This window comes from Mesocricetus auratus, unplaced genomic scaffold, assembly GCF_017639785.1.
Source record: "Mesocricetus auratus isolate SY011 unplaced genomic scaffold, BCM_Maur_2.0 Super-Scaffold_100004, whole genome shotgun sequence".
NCBI lineage: Eukaryota > Metazoa > Chordata > Mammalia > Rodentia > Cricetidae > Mesocricetus > Mesocricetus auratus.
This window is the reverse complement of record NW_024429189.1, coordinates 58,078,125-58,098,804: the sequence shown is the minus strand read 5'-3', so window position 1 is coordinate 58,098,804 and position 20,680 is coordinate 58,078,125. Positions and strand designations below refer to the sequence as shown.

Here is a 20,680-nt window from a genome sequence, read left to right as displayed (position 1 = left end):
CAAATTTGTATTTCTTTATGGAATCCTCTTTTGTTCTCACTAACCTGATCCCAATTAGCTATTGAGAAATCCCTGTCTTTTTGTAATGAATGCCTCTCAGTAACTTTGGTGGTAGATGGTGGGAAATGATAGTGGGGTAGTTTGGAAAATAAAGTTAGTTCAATACTCTCAGAGATGTGAACATTTGTTGTGGAAACATATTTCTCAATGCAAGAAGATGTAGAGGACTCTGCCTTGATGTAGCAAGACTAGCACAACTGAGGAGAGGAAACAACATGGAAGACATTGGGAAAGGGCAGGAAGAACAGGAAAACTATTTCTTACTAAAGTGTAGTTTTATTTCCTGGTGGGTTTATGGTTTTGGGAATTATCTCTAGTGGTGAGTGAATCATGACAGCTTGTTCTGTTCAGGTATCAGTCAGTAGACTTGAATATTGAGTGGCATTTCTACAAATGGAGCTTTCATTGTCACGCTTGTTCTGTCTCATCATATGATGTCTCTGTCATGCCACAACACAGAGGGAAGGTCAACCTCCTTGATTCTGAGCTTGACTTGGACTTCTAAGATTGTAGAACTATGAGCTAATAATTGCACATTATTTGGGAGTTACCAAGTCTATACTTCAGGTGTAGTACTTCTCCGATGAACAGAAGGACACGAAGAATTAGGCCAAACCTGTATCAAAGGGATGGTTCAAATGAAGTTGTATTAAATGCAATGAAGATAATACAAATACATGATCTATGCATCTAGCTATGCATCTATCATCTATGTACCTATCATATATCTTGAAATCTTAAATTCAGAATACTTTGTGATGAATTAGGAAGATACCTGGACTGAAAATTAGAAGGACTTATTCTGAGTTACATTTTTTATGTGATTAATGGTAAATAAACATTTTTCTGTTTTTATATTTTTGTTAATAGCTAAAGAAAACTAAAATAAAAGAATTAAAACTATCAAAGTACTAACATTTAATGCTGTATGGGAATATACTGTTACATGAAAGATTGAGTAATAAGTATAAAGTAAAACTGTCTTTTCTAGAATACTTTGAGTAAATTTAATTTGTGCTAAAATTTATGACTTTTTCTAGGCTTCATATTATCTGATGTCTACCTTGAGCTGCCTTCATGGCCAATGAAAATAATGTAACTGAGTTAATTTTCAGTGGCCTTTTCCAGGATGCAGAGATGCAGAAGGTGTGCTTTGTATTGTTCCTCCCTGTGTACATGGCCACAGTGCTGGGCAATGGCCTGATTGTTGTGACAGTCAACATCAGTAAGACTCTGCGTTCTCCCATGTATATCTTCCTCAGCTCTTTGTCCTTGGTAGAAATCTGTTACTCTTCTACCATTGTCCCTAAGTTCATCACTGACTTACTTGCTAAAGTTAAAACCATCTCTCTGAAGGGCTGTCTGGCTCAGATATTTTTCTCTCATTTCCTTGGAGTTGTTGAAGTCATTCTGCTTGTGGTGATGGCCTATGACCGCTATGTGGCCATCTGCAAACCTCTTCATTACATGAACATCATGAGTCATCAAGTGTGTCACATGCTGGTGGCTGGTTCCTGGCTGGGGGGCCTCATTCACTCCACAATCCAGATCCTCATCACCATCCCATTGCCCTTCTGTGGTCCCCATGTGATTGATCATTACTTCTGTGACCTCCAGCCATTATTTAAGCTTGCCTGCTCTGACACCTTTATGGAGGGTGTTATTGTGATGGCCAACAGTGGTTTAATCTCTATAATCTCTCTCCTATTCTTGATGTCCTCTTACATTATCATCCTGGTCAACTTGAGGAAATATTCTGCAGAGGGGAGGCGCAAGGCCCTCTCTACCTGTGCCTCTCACATCACTGTGGTCATCTTGTTCTTTGGGCCTGGTGCTTTTATTTACATGAGACCTTCCTCTACCTTCACTGTGGACAAACTCGTGTCTGTGTTCTACACGGTCATCACTCCCATGCTGAACCCCATTGTCTACACATTGAGGAATGCAGAGATGAAAAATGCCATAAGGAAGTTCTGGAGCCAAAAGGAAAACTGATGGACCACAAACAAATTACAAATATGTCTTTTGTGTGTTTATTGAAATGTTTTTTTCCTGTAGAATTTTCTTTTCCAAAAGAAAAAAATCTACTGCAAGTTGTGGTAAAAATTTATTTATGCCACAATTTACTAGGTCATTTGCCCTGTGCTGTAATTTTTCCTTAAATACTTAGTTCTAAAAAATCTGCTATCATGAAGCCAAGTCACTGAATTTTAGAGCTATGTTTTCAATATTTCAAAGGAACTTTTCCTCTCTAGAAATTACTTGTTATGTTTATGTTTACTTAAGATATCTCATGTTTCCATAATTTTAATCGATCCCAGTGAGTAGAAAATAGATAATATGGATGAGGGTTTTATTTGATTTGTTTTTCTCTTTTTGTCCCACGTGTCTGACACACAGCACAGAATTGCTCTGTCCTCCATGTTTTGTTCCCTGGCAACTCCTTTGTAGTATCATTATTATTCTTTAGGACCACTTTGAAGTAAATAAGGGTTATTGGAATGGAAGAGCTGTGATGCCTGGCTGGGGATCTGATACAGGATGTGACTGAGAATTGAGTGGCATAAACAGTGACAACACTGGCAATGTGGGGATTCTTGTCCTTAGGAGGATGCAGTGAAACCACTTGAAAACTATAACTTATGTATCTTATTTCTGAAGCTTCCTATGTAATGTTGTGAGGCTGAGGTTAATCACAGATTGCTGGAAGTGTGACACCTGAAAGCACAGAGAAGCAGAGCATGCTGTATGTGGTTTTACATTTGTACAATAGTACACTTTTGCATGCTAATGGAAATGAATATCTTACCTTTAGGTATATCAGTCCTTTTAAAAATTAGAACTTTTATGACTCATGAGCCACACCTTTGTAAATGAATAAGCATATAATGAATACTGGTTGTTTTTTCACTGTGTCAGTGATTTTATGTTGCTCTGTGGATATTTGTCAGTATTTGCAGATGCTTGATTCTCACAGGGGCAGGAGTTGGTGGAGAAGTAGGGAGAAGCCTCAAAAGTCCCAAGTGCCACATCAAACAGCCTGTCATAGCTTCAAGCTGAACTTTCCTTGTTCACCCTCTTACATTAATTTACCAAACACTAATTGTCCCATCTATTTTTTCTTCTTCTGAGACTTTTAAGTCTTTGGCAAAAGAAACAACCATTATAAATGGTAAATCTTAAGACAAGAATTATAAAAGCCTTATAAAAGCCGTTACAGTGCCAGGGTAGAAAAGCCTGCTGTATTTTTAGCTTCCCATCAACACAGTTAAACAAAAACCAAAAAATCCATCATGCACAAATTAATTCATTGCTTTCTGCTCTTGTGTCCGGATGTGATGTGACTAGCCACTTCAAGTTCTTGCTACCTTGTGTTCTCTGAAATGATGGAATATAGTCTGGAATTGTGAACTGTGTAAACCCTTTTTCCCTTAAGTTGCTTTTGGCAGGGTATTTTATCACAGCCACAGGAAATGACTGTAGGATAGATGAATGTTCCTGCAATAAATTCTGCTTATTCTACGTGGAATGAATTTACCTTCCTTTAACATATGGCAGAATCTTATATTGCTTTTAAAACCTAGGTCTCCCTCCTGGAGTAAAGTTGGGTCTCCTTTTGGCAGCCATTTTACGCTTACATGATATAAACACCATCACTTTCATTGTGATTATTCATATGATATACATTTCTTAGGCTTTATGCTGTCATGTGCAGAACTGTGTGCCGTTCCTTTCTGCTTGTCGTTCCTATGACTCTGCCCATAGTTAATGCCCCATAAGCTCTTGTTGAGTGTGAATCCTTACAATGTCAAATCACACAGAATTTTTTGAACATGTATGTGTTGGTACCACATCTTTTCCTCAGGCTCTGAAATTCATTAGGCCAATCTAATTGCCTGTCAGGTACAACCTGAGGTGAATATTCCTTAGCTTCAGTGAACAACTATTCTTGATAATTAAATTTAATTATATCAATACCTTGATTAAACTCAAATAGGCTTACTTTGGGTACTAAATCAGATAATACACCTGCTAAACTTTCAGAAAAGAATATGGTATTCAATAAATATTAACTATATCAATATTCTGGTTGTTAGTTTTATTTTTTTGTAATAACTACATCTCTGGCTCTGGTCTTTCTCAAATATAAATCTTCTCAGAATAGTCTATTCCATTTGTAAACCAACATAAATTGGTAGTCTATTCATACTGGTTTGAGTATTTGGGGGGATAGTGGTAGACATGCTTTGTTTTCCAATTCCTTTCATGTGTTTAGCACAGAACTTGGTACATCTTAGGGATTCAGTTGGCTATTTATGAAATGATTATTGACCTATAATATAGCCCCTAAATTATATCTTATGCTGGTTGCTTTTATGCTTTGCTAAGATGTATTTCAAAACATTATATCTAGAACTAAATAGAGTAGAAACACTTTCCACTTCTCTTGATAACTTATGCTTTTAATAGGCAAGATATTTAGGATGCTGGCTGTGATAGCATCCTTCACTCCTGTGAAAGTTTTGATTATGCAGTTAAAACTATGGGAAAACTTTATGTGTAACCACTGAGACGTTGGGAACCTCACAGGCTGACACTGTTCATCTGAATTGTGAAAACCCTTAAGGTATTCTTCTCTGTCTAAGGGATGTGACCTGGTAGGTTCATTAAGATCAAAGTATTGAATTTGTTCAAATATTACTGGAAACAAAACACCCAGAAATTTAGACAGATTGATAGACAGATGATAGAGAGAGATTTGTGTTGGATTGGTGTAGAGGTTGGGAGGATCTGGGAAGAGATGAGTGAAGGTGAACCTTTTTGCACATTGTATGCAAAATTCATTTTCAATAAATAACCCCAAACTATATATACATATTAAAATGTGTCTTTAATTAACAGAAACATTTGAAGTCTTCTGGCATTCAAGAGATCTCAATTATTTTTGTCATAGTATTTAAAATCTAGTTTTTAAAAGACTGATTTTTAGAGTATCACTCTAGAGACAATTTGGAGCTAGGCATAGTGGTGCATACCTGCAATCTCAGGTGGAGGCAGGAGTTCAAATTCACCCTCATTACAAATCAAGTTGGCAGTCCATCACCTTAAACACTTGGCCACCTCATCCCACCCTCCTGAGGAGTAGATGGGGGTGGGATGGGATGGGAGTTTGTGGGGAAATCGTAGGACAGGAGGGAGAGGGAACTAGGACTGATATGTAAAATAAGATTGTTTTTCATTTAAATGAAAGTTAATAAAAAAACCAAATCAAGTTGGAAGCCAACATAGGCAATATGAGACCTTATATCAAACAACCAACAAAACAAAATAAAATAAATAAACTCCAAAAGAAGAAAGCATGGAAAGGAACATGATGAAAAACTGGAACAATGCAACATTTAGAGAGTTTTATATTCTTTTACTTTGTTAGATATAGGTTTGGATATATATATATATATACATATATATATAATACAATAAAGAAGCTAATAAGGTGTAACTGGCAAGTACAGATATAGAAAGTTCATAACTGATGGAGATATTCTCTTTATGTTCAGTTTGGTAATGTCTACTGAGTACTTCAAATGTGAGACTAAGAAAATAAGTTTCAAATTTCACTTAGTTATTTACCGTGCTGGTTATTTTATGTCAATTTGACATAAGCTAAAGTCATCTGAGAGGAGGGAACTTCAATTGAGAAAATGCCTCCACAAGATCCAGTTGTAGGCAAGCCTGTAGGGCGATTTCTTAATTAGAGATTGATCTGGGAGGGCCCAGTGCACTGTGGGTGTTACATCCCTGGGCATGTGATCCTTGGTTCTATAGAAAAGCCGGCAGAACAAGCCCTGAGAAGCAAGCCAGCAAGCAGCACTCCTCCATGGCCTCTGTGTCAGCTCCTGACTCCGGATTTCTGCTGTTTCCTGTTCTGACTTCCTTCAGTGATGAACAGTGATATAGAAGTATAAATCCAAAAAACCCTTTCCTTCCTCAACTGCTTTGGTCATAGTGCTTCATCATAACAATGGAAACCCTGAGACACCTATTTAATATAGTTATGTGTGCTTGTATGTGTTTATGTGCACTTATATGAAAGTCAGAGGATAAATTGTCAGAGTAAGGTCTCCTATCAAACTCAGGTCATCCTTCTTGAAAGCAAGCACTTTTACTTACTGTCCCATCTTGATGGATTTCATTTTACTTTATTAAAATTCAACAACAAATTAAACAAAATAACATACAAAGCTGCAGAATAAGCAATCATGCTTTGATCAATCTTGCCTGCTTCCTTGATTTGTTTTTTTCTGTCAATCAAAACTTATTTAAATCTTGTGAATTTTACCTTCAGAATATATCTTGAGTCTTACTCTTTCTAATTGTTCATTGCTAGTATCTTTATCATTGTCATCACAATCTCTCAACTGGGGTATTGTGATAGTCACTTTCTTTTTTTTTTCCTTCAATTTTCAATTTCTCTTAATTCTTGTCACGGCATCAGCTAAAGCTCCTGACATGAGATTCCCTTTTCCACCATCTTTGTAGATGATAATATTTACCAAAATTTCATTAAAAATTAAAAATCATTATGTAGATTTATGTCAGGATTCTCAATTTGATTCCATCATCAAGTGTGTCTGTTTTTGGCCAATACCATGCTGTTTTTATTGCTATAGCTTTGTAGTACCACTTGAAATTGGGGATAATAAATACCTCCATCAGTTCTTTTATTGTTTTGGATTTTTTTATATTTTATTTTCCAGTTTAAATTTAGATAAGAAACGAGGTTGCTTCACAAGTCAGTTCCAGGTCCCTCTCCCATTCCCTCCCCTCCTCCCGTGCCCTCCCCCCAACCCCCCCATTATCCCCTCATTCCCCCAGGGAGGGTGAGGCCCTCCATGGGGGTGTCCATAGTCATTTCATATAGGGCAGGGCCTAGACCCTTCCCCAAGAGTTCAGGGTGAGAGTGCACCTCACATTGTTCTATGGGAGTCCAAAGTCCGTGTGTATACTTGGGATGGGTACTGATCTGCTGCCCAAGGCTCAATAGATTCCCTAGGCCTCCTCATTGACACCCAGATTCAGGGGGTCTTGATCAGTCCCATGCTGGATTCCCAGGCTGATGCCTGGGATTCAAGAGTTAACCTTTGTCTGGTCAGCTGTTTCTGGGGGTTAAACCAGCCCAGTCTTAATCCCTTTGATCATCAGTCCTCCCTCTCTGTTACTGGCTTTCTTGAGTTCAGCTCAGTACTTAACCAAGGGAGTCTGCCTCTTCTTCGATCAGCCACTAAATGAAGTTTCTGTTTCCCAGACTCTCTGGCCATAGGATTGTAAGCTGGCACTCCCCAGATCTATGTCTAAAATCCATATATGAGAGAGTACATGTCATGTTTCTCTTTTTGTGACTGGGTTACCTCACTCAGGATGATTTCTTCTAGTGTCACCCATTTGCCTGCGAATCTCATGATTCCATTATTTTTTTCTGCTGAATAGTACTCCATTGTGTAGATGTACCACATTTTCTCTATCCACTCTTCGGGTGAGGGACATCTAGGTTGCTTCCAAGTTCTGGCTATTACAAATAAAGCTGCTATGAACATAGTGGAACCGACATCTTTGTTGTATGAATGGGCATCTTTTGGATATATGCCTAAGAGTGGAGTTTCTGGGTCTTGTGGTAGGTTTATTCCCATTTATCTGAGGAATCTCCATACTGATTTCCAAAGTGGCTGAACCAGTTGGCACTCCCACCAGCAATGGAGGAGTGTCCCCCTTTCACCACATCCTCTCCAGCATAAATTGCCATTGGTGTTTTTGATTTTAGCCATTCTGACAGGAGTGAGATGGTATCTCAGAGTTGTTATGATTTGCATTTGTTTTGGATTGTTTTAACTGTCCCTGGTTTTCTTTGTGTTTCCAAGTGAAGGTCAAATTTTTCCTTTTAAGATCTGCAAATAATTTGTTGGGTTTTGATGGGGAATGCATTGATCTATAGACTGATTTTGGTGAAGATGATCATTGTTACTATGTTAATTCTGCTGATCCATAAGTATGAAAGATCTTTCCATCTTCTGATATAGTCTTCACTTTCTTTCTTCACTGTCACCTTATGCTGGCAAGGATGTATTGTAAGGGGAACACTCAACCGTTGGGGCTAGGAGTGTAAACTTATATAGCCACTATTGAAATCATTTTGGTGGTTCCTCAGGAATATGGGAATCAATTTATGCATAATTTACTCTTGGGTGTATACCTGAAAGATGCTTCATCCTACCACAGAGACACTTGCTCAGTGATGTTCAGTGGTATTTTCTAATATTTCAGGAATCCAACATTGACTATTGAGTACTTATTCAATAATTCTTATTTATGCTATAACTTAAGAAATATAATTTTGATTTTGATTTTGGCTAATATGCCTAACACAATCTACAACAGGCTAATGAGCACTTGAAATATGTTTAAACCAATTTGAAATGTACTGTAGTCAAAACTTTCTTCTTGGTTAAAATCAGAATGTGAAATGCCTAATAATTTGTATCAAGAATTATAGGCTGAGATGATTAAGTGTTTTATGTGCTGATATAAATAAATGATTCAAGTTTTCTCAAAAACTTAAAAATATTCTCCCCTCCTCTTATCCCCCTCTCATTTTCCTGGCTCCCTCTCCCCTCCCCCTATGGGGGAGCAAGAAGGTTGAGTCGAGGTAAGAATAGAGGAGAGCAGGATGAGAGATACCGTAATAGATTGAGTCATTATAGGCTTGAGGAGAGAGCTGACACTAGTGAGGTCTCCAGAGATCTACAAGGATAACACCAACTGGCAAACTAAGCAATAGTGGAGAGACTACATTGAATGCCCCTCCTTGATGGTAAGGTTGAGGACTACCTTATATAGCATCTTAGAACCTTCATCCAGTGACTGAAGGCAGCAGAGACAGATACCCACAGCTAAACACTGAACTGAACTCTTGGAGCCTAGTGATAGAGATGGAGGAGTGCTGAGCAAAGGGGTCAAGACCATGATGGTGAAACCCACAAAGACAGCTGACTGAATAATGGGGACATCTTGAATCCCAGACTGATGGCTGAGAGGCCAACAGGGGACTGATCCAGACCTTATGAATATAGTCTCAGTGAGGAGGCCACAGAAATCACTGGGGCCTTGGGTAGTAGATCAGTGTTTACCATGGTTTATGAATGATCTTTGGGAGCCCATTCCAAATAGAGGGATGCTCTCTCAGCCTGGACACATGGGGAAGGGCCTAGGTCCTGCCCTGGATGAAATGACAGACTTTAGAGATCCCCCAAGGAGGGCCTCACCCTCCTTGGGGAATGATGTGGAGATTGGGTGGGGGGCTGGGGGGACTGGTGGAGGGACAAGGGAGACATTACAGTGTGTATAAACATAAATATCCAGAAGGTAGTTTGACAACTTATATTTGTTATTGGTGGATGAATTAATGGATCACCAAATGACCTCTCTTCCTGCTATATCCCATGAGTGGACGTCTGCTGTTGACTGAGGGACAGAGCCACAAAGACACCAGATGCTTTTGTGAACAATCAGTATACACAATACAAGACAGTGGCTTTTGAAGGGTACAGCAATGATAGGCTAGGTGGACTCTTACTAAAAGAAGAATGGGAAGGGGAGGTGGAGAGTGCTAGAGCTGTAGATGGATAGTGAATCCAGGACTGATCACAGAAGGGCCCACTGGCCTTCTTTTCTTCTCTTACTCATCTGGGATGGATTTTCAGTTGGGAAGTTTAGTCAAACGGCCCTGCAGGCCTTGCTTTAAACACTTCATGTTCTTTCTCTCTACTGTGTGCTAAACAACATGGAAGTGACAGCAAATAATTGGAATAGATTTTGAAACTTTCTTCGAGTCATGGTTTATTTGGCAAGTTTTACCACAGGGAAAAGAAATCCCATGGGGAAGTTGATCCCTTGATTATAAGGGGAGGGTTGATTTATTATGAACATTTCAAGTATGTGAACATTCAGTTGCAGTGCCTGGACTTTGTATGGGTGGGTAGTTATTTTCAAAACAGGATCCCAGAGACTCTGAGTTTACTATTCTTAAGGATTTTGTTTCTTCAAAATCCAGATACAGATGCTGTGAATTTCCCCCGTTGTGATTTATAGTAGACTCTGCCTACTATGTTCTGTTTTTAAAGGCTGCCAAGATCTTTTTGACTTATGTTCTAGGAGACAACGCCAACTATAGTAACAATAGTCACCTCACATCACAAATGATAGTCTAGTATTTTTTGAAAGACTAACGATTAGTAGATAGTGACTGGAAAACAATTAGACTGTGTTTTTTGAAATCCAATTCCCCCCTCTTAGCCCATGTCACTTCATGTATGAAAAGAGGGAGTTAGAACAATTGTTCTATGAATTCTTTTCAGGACCTACCAGTGGTTTAATTGAGTATGAGCTTCAGTGAGAAATCACCTGGGTGGCGACTTTAACTCACAGATCTTTCTGCTCTAGGATCAGCTTCAGGCAAGAATCCAGTTATTCTCCCAGCTCAGTTTTCCTAAGTCTGAACAGACCTTGAGTAGTGATGTGTTCCAGCAGGGTACCTGACATCATGCCGCTTTGGAGGTACATTGAATCTGTTTAAGTTCATGCAATCCATTTGTTGCTGTTGTTGTTCCAAGGAAAGCATAAGAGCACAATAGCTGTTCTGATATAAGGTAGGTGATGTGATAGAGGCAAGATGCTGACTTCCTCAGCTGACATAGGATGTTGGCCTAGTTAAATTTTTTTATTAGTGCCACAAGAATTCATTTTTGAGATAACGTGGTGGTTGAGTAGAAGTAATGAACTAAGTTCCTAACTATTCTTATTGTATAAATTTCATAGCATGAAATGTGATGATGCTGAAATTCATCTATAATTAATACATTCTATAAAGTACTATCTGGGGATTACTAGATTGGGGTCTTTATTGGCAGAGGTTTTGTTACTTCACCCCAAGTTCAGTCACATAAGTACATCAAGCTCTCTCATATTTTTCCCTAGTCATGGTCTATATGCTAGCATGTGTTCTACTATGAAGCAAAGTAGGAGGCATTTCTTACTATCTCCGTGGCAGAGAGAGTTCAAATGGGTGAATTGGAGCAGTGAGAGGGAGAAGGATGAGAGAGAGGAGAGAGAGAGAGAGAGAGAGAGAGAGAGAGAGAGAGAGAGAGAGAGAGAGAGAGAGAGAGAGAGAGAGAGAGAGAGAATGAGAGAGATTTTCAGAAACAAAGGTCATTCCTAAAGGAGTTTGGGATGAAGCCTGGAACACTGTGGACCTTCACAATTCTATCTCCAAACGATGTCTCTTACTTTTTCTAGTAAATTTATCTGTATTTCTGTAACAGATAAAGATTAAATTGTGTTTAGGCTCAGAGAAGAGTTATGTGTTTATTTAGGTAAATATACTTAAAATTTCTAACAGAAGTCATACTTAATTTGAACTCTTGTCTTAAGTATTTGTCATGGATTCCGTTAATGAATGACTGGTTCCTTTCTTCTTTTTGGTCAATAACAAGTGCTTACTCCTGTTATAAAGTGGTAACAGTTCATACAATCTATGTATTCAGGAAACTTAATATCTCTGTCCCCATGAAATCCACAGTAATTCAGAAGGAATGCACTTGAGTGAGTAGAAAGCATTGCCTTTTATTATTGATGATGAAAAGAGAGATGGTGGCTTACACCTGCCCAAGTATCTTTTGTGTAGTTTACTCACCAGAATGGACAACACATGCACACAGGTGTGACAGCATTGGATGTTCTCAACCATAGAGACAGAGCTCTGAGGAAAAAGTATACTATCTGAAATACTCATTTAAGAAGAGGAGTGGGTAAGGGCCATGCTTGTCTACTCTCTTCTTCCAAGTCCACTCAGTTTTCTAGCAGGGTGTGGTTGCAGTGAATTTTTACTCTATGCGGGAAGAAAATCTCTCCTGATAGTCTCTACAACATGTGTCCTTACAAATGACACTTCTTTTTTATTTAAATTATAAACAAGCTTGTTTTACATGTCAATCCTAGTTCCTCTCAGTCCCCTCCACCTCTGCCTCCCACTGACCCCCTATCCTATCTCCTTACTGCTCCCCAGAGAGGGTGAGGCCTTCCATGGGGGATTTTCAAAGTCTGTCATATCATTTGAAGCAGGGCCTGGACCATCCCTGGTATGTCTAGGCTGAGATAGTATCCCTATGTGTGATGTGGGCTCCCCAAGTACATTCGTGTATTAGGGATACATACTGATCCACTACCAGAGGTCCCATAGATTGCCCAGATCTCCAAACTGACATCTACCTTCAGGGGGTCTGGAACAGTCCTAGGCTAGTTTCCCAGCTATCAGTCTGGGGTCCACAAGTTCCCCCTTGTTCAGGTCACATATTTCTGTGGGTTTCTCAAGCCTTGTCTTGACCCCTTTGCTCATCACTCCTCCCTCTCTGCAACTGGATTCCAGGAGCTCAGTTCAGTGTATAGCTATGGGTGTCTGCTTCTGCTTGTATCAGCTACTGAATGAAGGCTCTAGGATGTCATATAAAGTAATCATCAATCTCATTATCTGAGAATGGCATTTAAGGTAGCCTCTTGACTAATTTCCAAAAAGGCTGTATAAGTTTGCACTCCCACAATCAGTAGAGGAGTGTCACCCTTTCTCCACATCCCTTCCAGCATAAACTGTCATTGGTGCTTTTGTTTTTAGTCATTCTGACAGGAGTAAGATGGTATCTCAGAGTTGTTTTGATTTGCATTTTCCTGATGGCTAAGGATGTTGAACACTTTGTTAAGTATCTTTCAGCCATTTTTTATTCTTCTATTGAGAATTCTCTATTTAGTTCTGTACCTCACTTTTTAATTGGATTATTTGGTGTTTTTGTGACTAGCTTCTTAAGTTCTTTGTATATTTTGGAAATCAGCCCTATATCATACGTGGGGTTGGTGAATATCTTTTCCCATTCTGTGGGTTGCCGTTTTGTCTTGCTGACTGTGTCCTTTGCCTTACAGAAGCTTCTCAGTTTCAGGAGGCTTCATTTATTAATTGTAGCTCTCAGTGTCTGTGCTACTGGTGTTATGTTCTGGAAGCAGTCTCCTTACCAATTTGTTTGAGGGTACATCCGACTTTCTCTTCTAAAAGGTTCAATGTGGCTGGATTTATGTTGAGGTCTTTGATCCATTTGGACTTAAGTTTTGTGCATGGCAATAGATATGTATCTATCTGTAGTCTTCTATATGCAAGTATTCAGTTATGCCAGCACCATTTGTTGAAGATGCTTTCTTTTTTCCTTTGTATTATTTTATCTTCTTTGTAAAAAATTAGGTGTGCATAGTTGTGTGGATCCATATAAGGGTTTTCAATTCCATTGATCTACCTATCTACTTTTGTGCCTATAATACCAAGCTGTTTTTAGGACTATAGCCCTATAATAGAGCTTGAAGTCAGGGATGGTGATGCCTCTGGAATTTCCTTTATTGTATAGGGTTGTTTTAGCTATCCTGGGTATTTTGTTTTCCCATATAAAGTGGAGTATTGTTTTTTCTCAAGGTCTGTGAAGAATTGTGTTGGGATTTTGATGGGGATTGCACTGAATCTGTAGATTACTTTTGGCAAGATTGCCATTTTTAATACATTGATCCTACCTATTCAAGAGCATGGGAGATCTTTCCATTTTCTGTATCTTCTTTAATTTGTGTCTTTAAAGACTCAACATTCTTGTTATACAGGTCTTTCACTTGTTTTGTTAGTATTACCCCAAGGTATTTTATGTTGTTTGTGGCAATTGTAAAGGGTGATGTTTCTCTGATTTCTTTCTTAGCCTAACAAATGGCACTTCTTAATAAAAAACAAATCTGATTTGTTATGTTTGATGATTTACAATATGTAAATACTGTGACTTTGCCTGAAATAAGGATATCAAGATGGTGCTCTTGAATGTGAAATTTGTGAGAGTCCTTAAAGCAATTCCAGATTGGATTGCCTCCAATACTTCTGTAGGGTGAGCCTTTCCTTGCAATTCTCTAATGGAAGTACCTTTGATAGGAGTTTGTTCTCTAGAGTTGTTGTACTAGTCTTCATGTTTAGAACTGAATATGAGGCTAACTATAACTTTCACACTAATACTTACTATCTTTCATTTGCTAATCACTTTTCAAAGAAAAAGGTTTTGATTGATTTTTTAAATGCATGTTTCTTTTTATATTTTATGGGAACTTACTTGATTAGTGGTGAGACATATTTTCACATGCATTATTATATTGATGCAACAGAAAATGGATACTTCTTGAGACACAGAAGAAAGAACCAATGAATAGAGGGGGAAAAAGTATGCCAAGAGAATCCCCAAGAAGAAAATTCCCCAAAGTACAGTAAAGTAGGTTTTTAACTTGAATGGATTCCCAAATTCATGTGTTGTTATTAATATCAGTGTTTCAAAAGGTACTGTTTGTGGACCTAGCATTGACATCTTTCTGTGTAGTTATGGGCAGGGAATCATTTTTCTGGGTTTCTGTTTTCCAGTGATAAGCCTAAGTGAATCGTGAATCCTAAAATGTTAAGAGTGCCATGTTTGATTCTGAATCAATACATTTTGGTTATAGTAATTATTAGTAAGTGGTTTGCTTTTTCTGATATCCTATAAATGGCGTAAACTGATGCTACAGTGTTTTATTTCAGGACAGTCCCTGACTGTTCATTACTCTTGAAAGGAAGTCATGGCCAGGGCAAATGTGACTGAAATCATCATCACTGGCCTTTTCCAGGATCCAGAGGTACAGAAGGTGTGCTTTGTCCTGTTCCTCCCTGTGTACCTGGCCACAGTGCTGGGCAATGGCCTCATTGTTGTGACAGTCAGCATCAGTAAGACTCTGCGTTCTCCCATGTATATCTTCCTCAGCTCTTTGTCCCTGGTGGAGATCTGTTACTCCTCTACTGTTGTCCCTAAGTTCATCAGTGATTTACTTGCTAAAGTTAAAACCATCTCCCTGAAGGGCTGTCTGGCTCAGATATTCTTCTTCCATTTCTTGGGGGTTACTGAGACCTTTTTGCTTGTGGTGATGGCCTATGACCGCTATGTGGCCATCTGCAAACCTCTTCATTACATGAACATCATGAGTCATCAAGTGTGTCACATGCTGGTGGCTGGTTCCTGGCTGGGGGGCCTCGTTCACTCCACAATCCAGATCCTCATCACCATCCCATTGCCCTTCTGTGGTCCCCATGTGATTGATCATTACTTCTGTGACCTCCAGCCATTATTTAAGCTTGCCTGCTCTGACACCTTTATGGAGGGTGTTATTGTGATGGCCAACAGTGGTTTGATGTCTATAATCTCTCTCCTGATCTTGGTGTCCTCCTATGTCACCATCCTTGTCAACTTGAGGAACCATTCTGCAGAGGGGAGGCGCAAGGCCCTCTCCACCTGTGCCTCTCACATTACAGTCGTCATCTTGTTCTTTGGACCTGCTGCCTTCCTTTATCTGAGACCCTCCTCTACATTTACTGAAGACAAACTTGTGGCTGTGTTCTACACGGCCATCACTCCCATGCTGAATCCCATCATTTACACACTGAGAAATGCAGAGGTGAAAAACGCCATGAAGAAGTTGTGGGGCAAAAAGAACTCAGAGACAGAGTGAAAGGAGCAATAAACGATGGGAAAGATTTAAAAAATTAGTCTGTTGTAGATATGGACTTTTCTGTTTTGGTCCATATTCAAATATAAGAGCAATAAGAAAAGCATCATTCTTCTACTGCTATACCCCTCTTAGTAACCAAACACTCCAAGGACAGAGGTCAGGTAGTTTCACTGACATGCTGAATTTGATTGGCTGCATGGTTTCCTGGGTTCTGAAAGTTACTCACGGGTCTGAGAAATTTGAAGGCTCAAAGCAAGTGCAACTGCAAAGAACATTTAGAAATACGCTTGTCTTTCTTTGAGACATGGTAATAATTCATAATATAGGGTAAAGTATATTTTAATATTTTCACACAATGTATAACAATCATTTTATAGTGGCAGGCTTATTGTTATTTCACAAGGTAGCATTTCTTTTAGTTGAGAACACTCAACATTAATTCTTGTAGCTATTTTGAAATATTTACCACTTGTGGCTACCTTACTGTGTCATAAAACATTTGGAATTATTCTTCCTATCTATCTGCATGAAGATACAAATTACTTCTACCTTTTCCTTTCATTCCACCTGTTTATTAATAACCTATATTTCATTAAAAAGGAAATCAATCAGATGTATTACGAGGGAGTATGTAGTGATGAAGTTATCAACCTGTCTTTTTGGAATGTGGATTGCATGTCGTTGGGAAATTCACCCAGGGACTTTTCTATTCCCGACGATATGTTGGGTTTTTGTATTGCAGAACATCTGATTTCAGCCACCAAGTGAGACAGTTTAAATTCTTGTGTTATACTTGTACCAAAGACTGTCTTGGAGGCTTTCTCAAAAATAATATCAAAGGGACACCATTCTACCTATGTATTAGGAGATAAAATATTTTCACACAAAGGAAAAGATTTTCAGCCTTATGAGATGTTAACAATACAGGATATTAGAAATTCTTGCTGTCTTAACTTGAAGAATGAAAGAAAGAGCCTGCTATTTCTAATTCACATCTCTGTTCCATTATTGTATTTGACCATGGCAGAGCTATTTCTTCTAATGGCTCCTGCTATTTTTTCAGTGAAGGGAGATAAAAGAGTCTATGCCTGCAGAATTCTACCAGACATTCAAAGAAGAGCTAATTCCAATATTCCTCAAAGCATTCCACGCAATAGAAGTAGGAAACTCACTGCCAAACTCTTTTTAGGAGGCTATAATTACCTTGATACCCAAGCCACACAAAGACACAACTAAGAAAGAGAACTATAGACCAGTTTCCCTCATGAACATTGTAGGAGGAAGTCTGATGCCGCCATTAAACATGTGACTTACTAAGTCTATGCCGCCATTAAACATGTGACTTACTAGAGGCGCATACAGATGAGGTAATAAAAGGGCGGTTTACCACACCGCTAACCACACCCACTTTAGGCAGGACTAAAGACGTATACGGCTGGACGTAAAGACGTATACGTACGTAGGCGGAACTACGTCACTAGCCAGGCCCACTTTTGGGCATGGCTAGGGGCGTTACGGGGGAAGGCATAAAAGACAGCACACAGGAAGTCTCGCTCTCTTTTCCTGGAGTTCGGCTTCCGGTCCAGTCGCTAGCTGAGATCTGCTGGGCTTCTCTGGGTTTGGTAACTTGTGAGTAATTTTCTACATAAAATACTTAGCGTTACTTTCAGTAATTGTGTGTCGCGTATCGTTACAGCGTCCGTTGAAGCCAACAAACATCAATGCAAAAATACTCAATAAAATACTAGCAAACCGGATTCAAGAACACATAAGAAAAATCATCCACCATGATCAAGTAGGCTTCATCCCAGGAATGCAGGGATGGTTCAACATTAGAAAAACTATTAATGTAATCCACCGTATAAACGAACTGCGAAAGAAAAACCATATAATCACCTCACTAGATGCTGAAAAAGCATTTGACAAAATCCAGCACCCCTTCATGATAAAGATCCTAGAAAGATCAAGGATAACAGGAACATACCTGAACATAATAAAAGCTATATACAATAAACCAACAGCTAACATCAAATTAAATTGAGAGAAACTCAAAACAATTCCTCTAAAATCAGGAACAAGACAAGACTGTCCATTCTATCCATATCTCTTCAATATTGTACTTGACGTTCTAGCTAGATAAATAAGACAACAAAAGGAGATCAAGAGGATACAAATAGGAAAAGAAGAAGTCAAGCTTTCACTATTTGCAGATGATATGATAGTTTACATAAGTGACCGGAAAAACTCCGCAAGGGAACTCCTAGAGCTGATAAACAACTTCAGCAAAGTAGCATGATACAAGGTTAATTCAAAAAAATCAGTGGCCCTATTATATACAGATGATGAAGTGGCTGAGAAAGAAATTAGATAAACATCACCCTTTATAATAGCCATAAACAGCATCAAATATCTGGGGTAATGTTAACCAAAGAAGTGAAAGACCTGTATATCAAGAACTTTTAGTCTTTAAAGAAAGAAATCAAAGAGGATACCAGAAAATGGAAAGCTCTCCCATGCTCTTGGATTGGTAGGATCAACATAATAAAAATGGCAATCTTGCCAAAAGTAGTCTACAGATTCAATGCAATCCCTATCAAAATCCCAACACAATTCTTCACAGACCTTGAAAGAACAATAATCAACTTTATATGGCAAAACAAAGGACCCAGGATAGCCAAAACAACCCTATACAATAAAGGAACTTCAGGAGGCATCACCATACGTGACTTCAAGCTCTATTATAGAGCTATAGTCCTGAAAACAGCTTGGTGTTGGCACAAAAATAGGCAGGTAGACCAATGGAACCGAATTGAAAACCCTGATTTTAACCCACACACCTATGAACACTTGATTTTTGACCAAGAAGCTAAAACTATACAATGGAAAAAAGAAAGCATCTTCAACAAATGGTGCAGGCATAACTGGGTATTGGCATGCAGAAGGCTGCAGATAGATCCATGTCTATTGCCTTGCACAAAACTTAAGTCCAAATGGATCAAAGCTCTCAGCATAAATCCAGCCACACTGAACCTATTAGAAGAGAAAGTGGGAGGTACCCTTGAATGAATTGGTACAGGAGACAACTTCCTGAACATAAATTCAGTAGCACAGACATTGACATCGACAATTAATAAATGGGACCTCCTGAAACTAAAAAGCTTCTGTAAGGCAAAGGACACAGTCAACAAGACAAAAAGGCAGCCCACAGAATGGGAAAAGGTATTCACTAACCCCACATCTGACAGAGGGCTAATCTTCAAATTTTACGAAGAACTCAAGAAGCAAGTCTCCAAAACACCAAAGAATCCAATTAAAAGGTGGGGTACAGACCTAAATAGGGAATTCTCAATAGAGGAGGCTAAAATGGCCAAGAGACACTTAAGAAAGGGCTCAACATCTTTAGCCATCAGGGAAATGCAAATCAAAACAACTTTGAGATACCATCTTACTCCTGTCAGAATGGCTAAAATCAAAAACACCAAAAACAAATTATGCTGGAGAGGATGTGGAGAGAGGGGAACACTCTTCCCCTGCTGGTGGGAGTGCCAATTCGTACAGTCATGTTGGAAATCAGTATGGAGATTCCTCAGGAAAATGGGAATCAATCTAACACAAGACCCAGCAATTCCACTCTTAGGCATATATCCAAAAGATGCAAATTCATACAACAAGAACATCTGCTCCATTATGTTCATAGCATCATTATTTGTAATAGCCACAACCTGGAAGCAACCTGGATGCCCCTCAATTGAAGAGTGGATAGAGAAAATGTGGTACATTTACACAATGGAGTATTCTCAGCAGAAAAAAAACCAATGGAATTTTGAAATTCGCAGGTAAATGGATGGCACTAGAAGAAACCATCCTGAGTGAGGTAACCCAGTCACAAAAAGACAAACATGGTATGTACTCACTCATATATGGATTTTAGACATGGATCAGGATAGTGCCAGTCTGCACTTCCATTGACAGAGAGTCTGGGAAACTGGAAAGAACCTAAGAGAGATATGCATGGTACCCCGAGAAGAGGAATGAGGCAAGATCTTCTGAACAGATTCTAACACGGTGAGGGGTGCGGGGAGTGGGAGATGGGAAGAAGAGAGGGGCAGTAGAGGAAGAGAGAGTAGGTCATGGGGGAACAGGAAGGTTGAGTAGGGGGGGTAAAATAGAGGGAACAGGGAATCATAGGTTAGAAGACAGATCAGGCACCATTGTGACCTATAGTGATCTAAAGGGATAACAACAATTGGCAAGCTAAGCAATAGTGGAGAGACCACCTCGAATGCCCATTCCTGATAATGAACTTGATGTCTATAACCATCCGGGACCCTTCATCCAGTGACTGATGGAAGCAGAGGCAAACACCCACAGTTAAACACTGAACTGAACCTATGGAACCCAGTGACAGAGAGAGAGGAGCGATGAGCAAATTGGCAAAGAATGGGCTGGCAAAACCAGCAGAGACAGCTGATCTGAACAAGGGAGAGCTCTTGGACCCCAGACCCACAGCTGGGAGGCCAGCATGGGACTGATCCAGCCTCCCTGATTGTGAGAGTCAGTGAGGAGGCCTGGGCAACCCATGGGGCCCTGGGCAGTAGATCAGTGTTTATCCCTGGCATACAAACAGACTTTATGTGTCCATAACACAAAGATGGATGCTCTGTCAGCCTGGACTCTTAGGGGAGTGCCTGGACCCTGCCCTGAGTGAAATGACAGACTCTAGATATCCCCTATGTGGAAGGAAGTGGAGATAGGGTGGGAGGCTGGGTGGGATGGTGGGGGAGTGCAGGAGGAGGGGAGGAAGAGGGAACTGGGATTGACATGTGAAGCAAGCTATTTGAAATTAAAATATAAAAATAGTCTATGCCAATCTGCACTGTTATATCTCTCAGAATCTCTTCACTGCCCCATTGTCTGTCCCCACTGTGAAAAGTTCTGAGTATATCTTACAGTTGGTCTCTGTTGGCTTAGG

At 39.4% G+C, this 20,680-nt stretch overlaps 2 protein-coding genes across 3 annotated transcripts; both read left to right on the top strand.

The window, feature by feature from the left end:
- The first annotated feature begins 1,137 nt into the window (after window positions 1-1,137).
- Window positions 1,138-5,304, top strand: LOC101828326 (olfactory receptor 142). 2 transcript variants are annotated; one of them, XM_013120496.1, is made up of 2 exons: window positions 1,138-2,030; window positions 5,289-5,304. In XM_013120496.1, exons 1-2 carry the CDS (start codon window positions 1,138-1,140, stop codon window positions 5,302-5,304), a joined length of 909 nt encoding a protein of 302 aa, XP_012975950.1. The 2 variants fall into 2 exon arrangements, with proteins under 2 accessions (XP_012975950.1, XP_005065022.1); XM_005064965.2 differs by lacking the exon at window positions 5,289-5,304 and having other exon boundaries at window positions 1,138-2,055.
- A 9,480-nt stretch (window positions 5,305-14,784) lies between these two features.
- On the top strand, window positions 14,785-15,708 carry LOC121140204 (olfactory receptor 142-like). Its single transcript, XM_040744924.1, has one exon. It carries the CDS (start codon window positions 14,785-14,787, stop codon window positions 15,706-15,708), a length of 924 nt encoding a protein of 307 aa, XP_040600858.1.
- The last annotated feature ends 4,972 nt before the right edge of the window (window positions 15,709-20,680 follow it).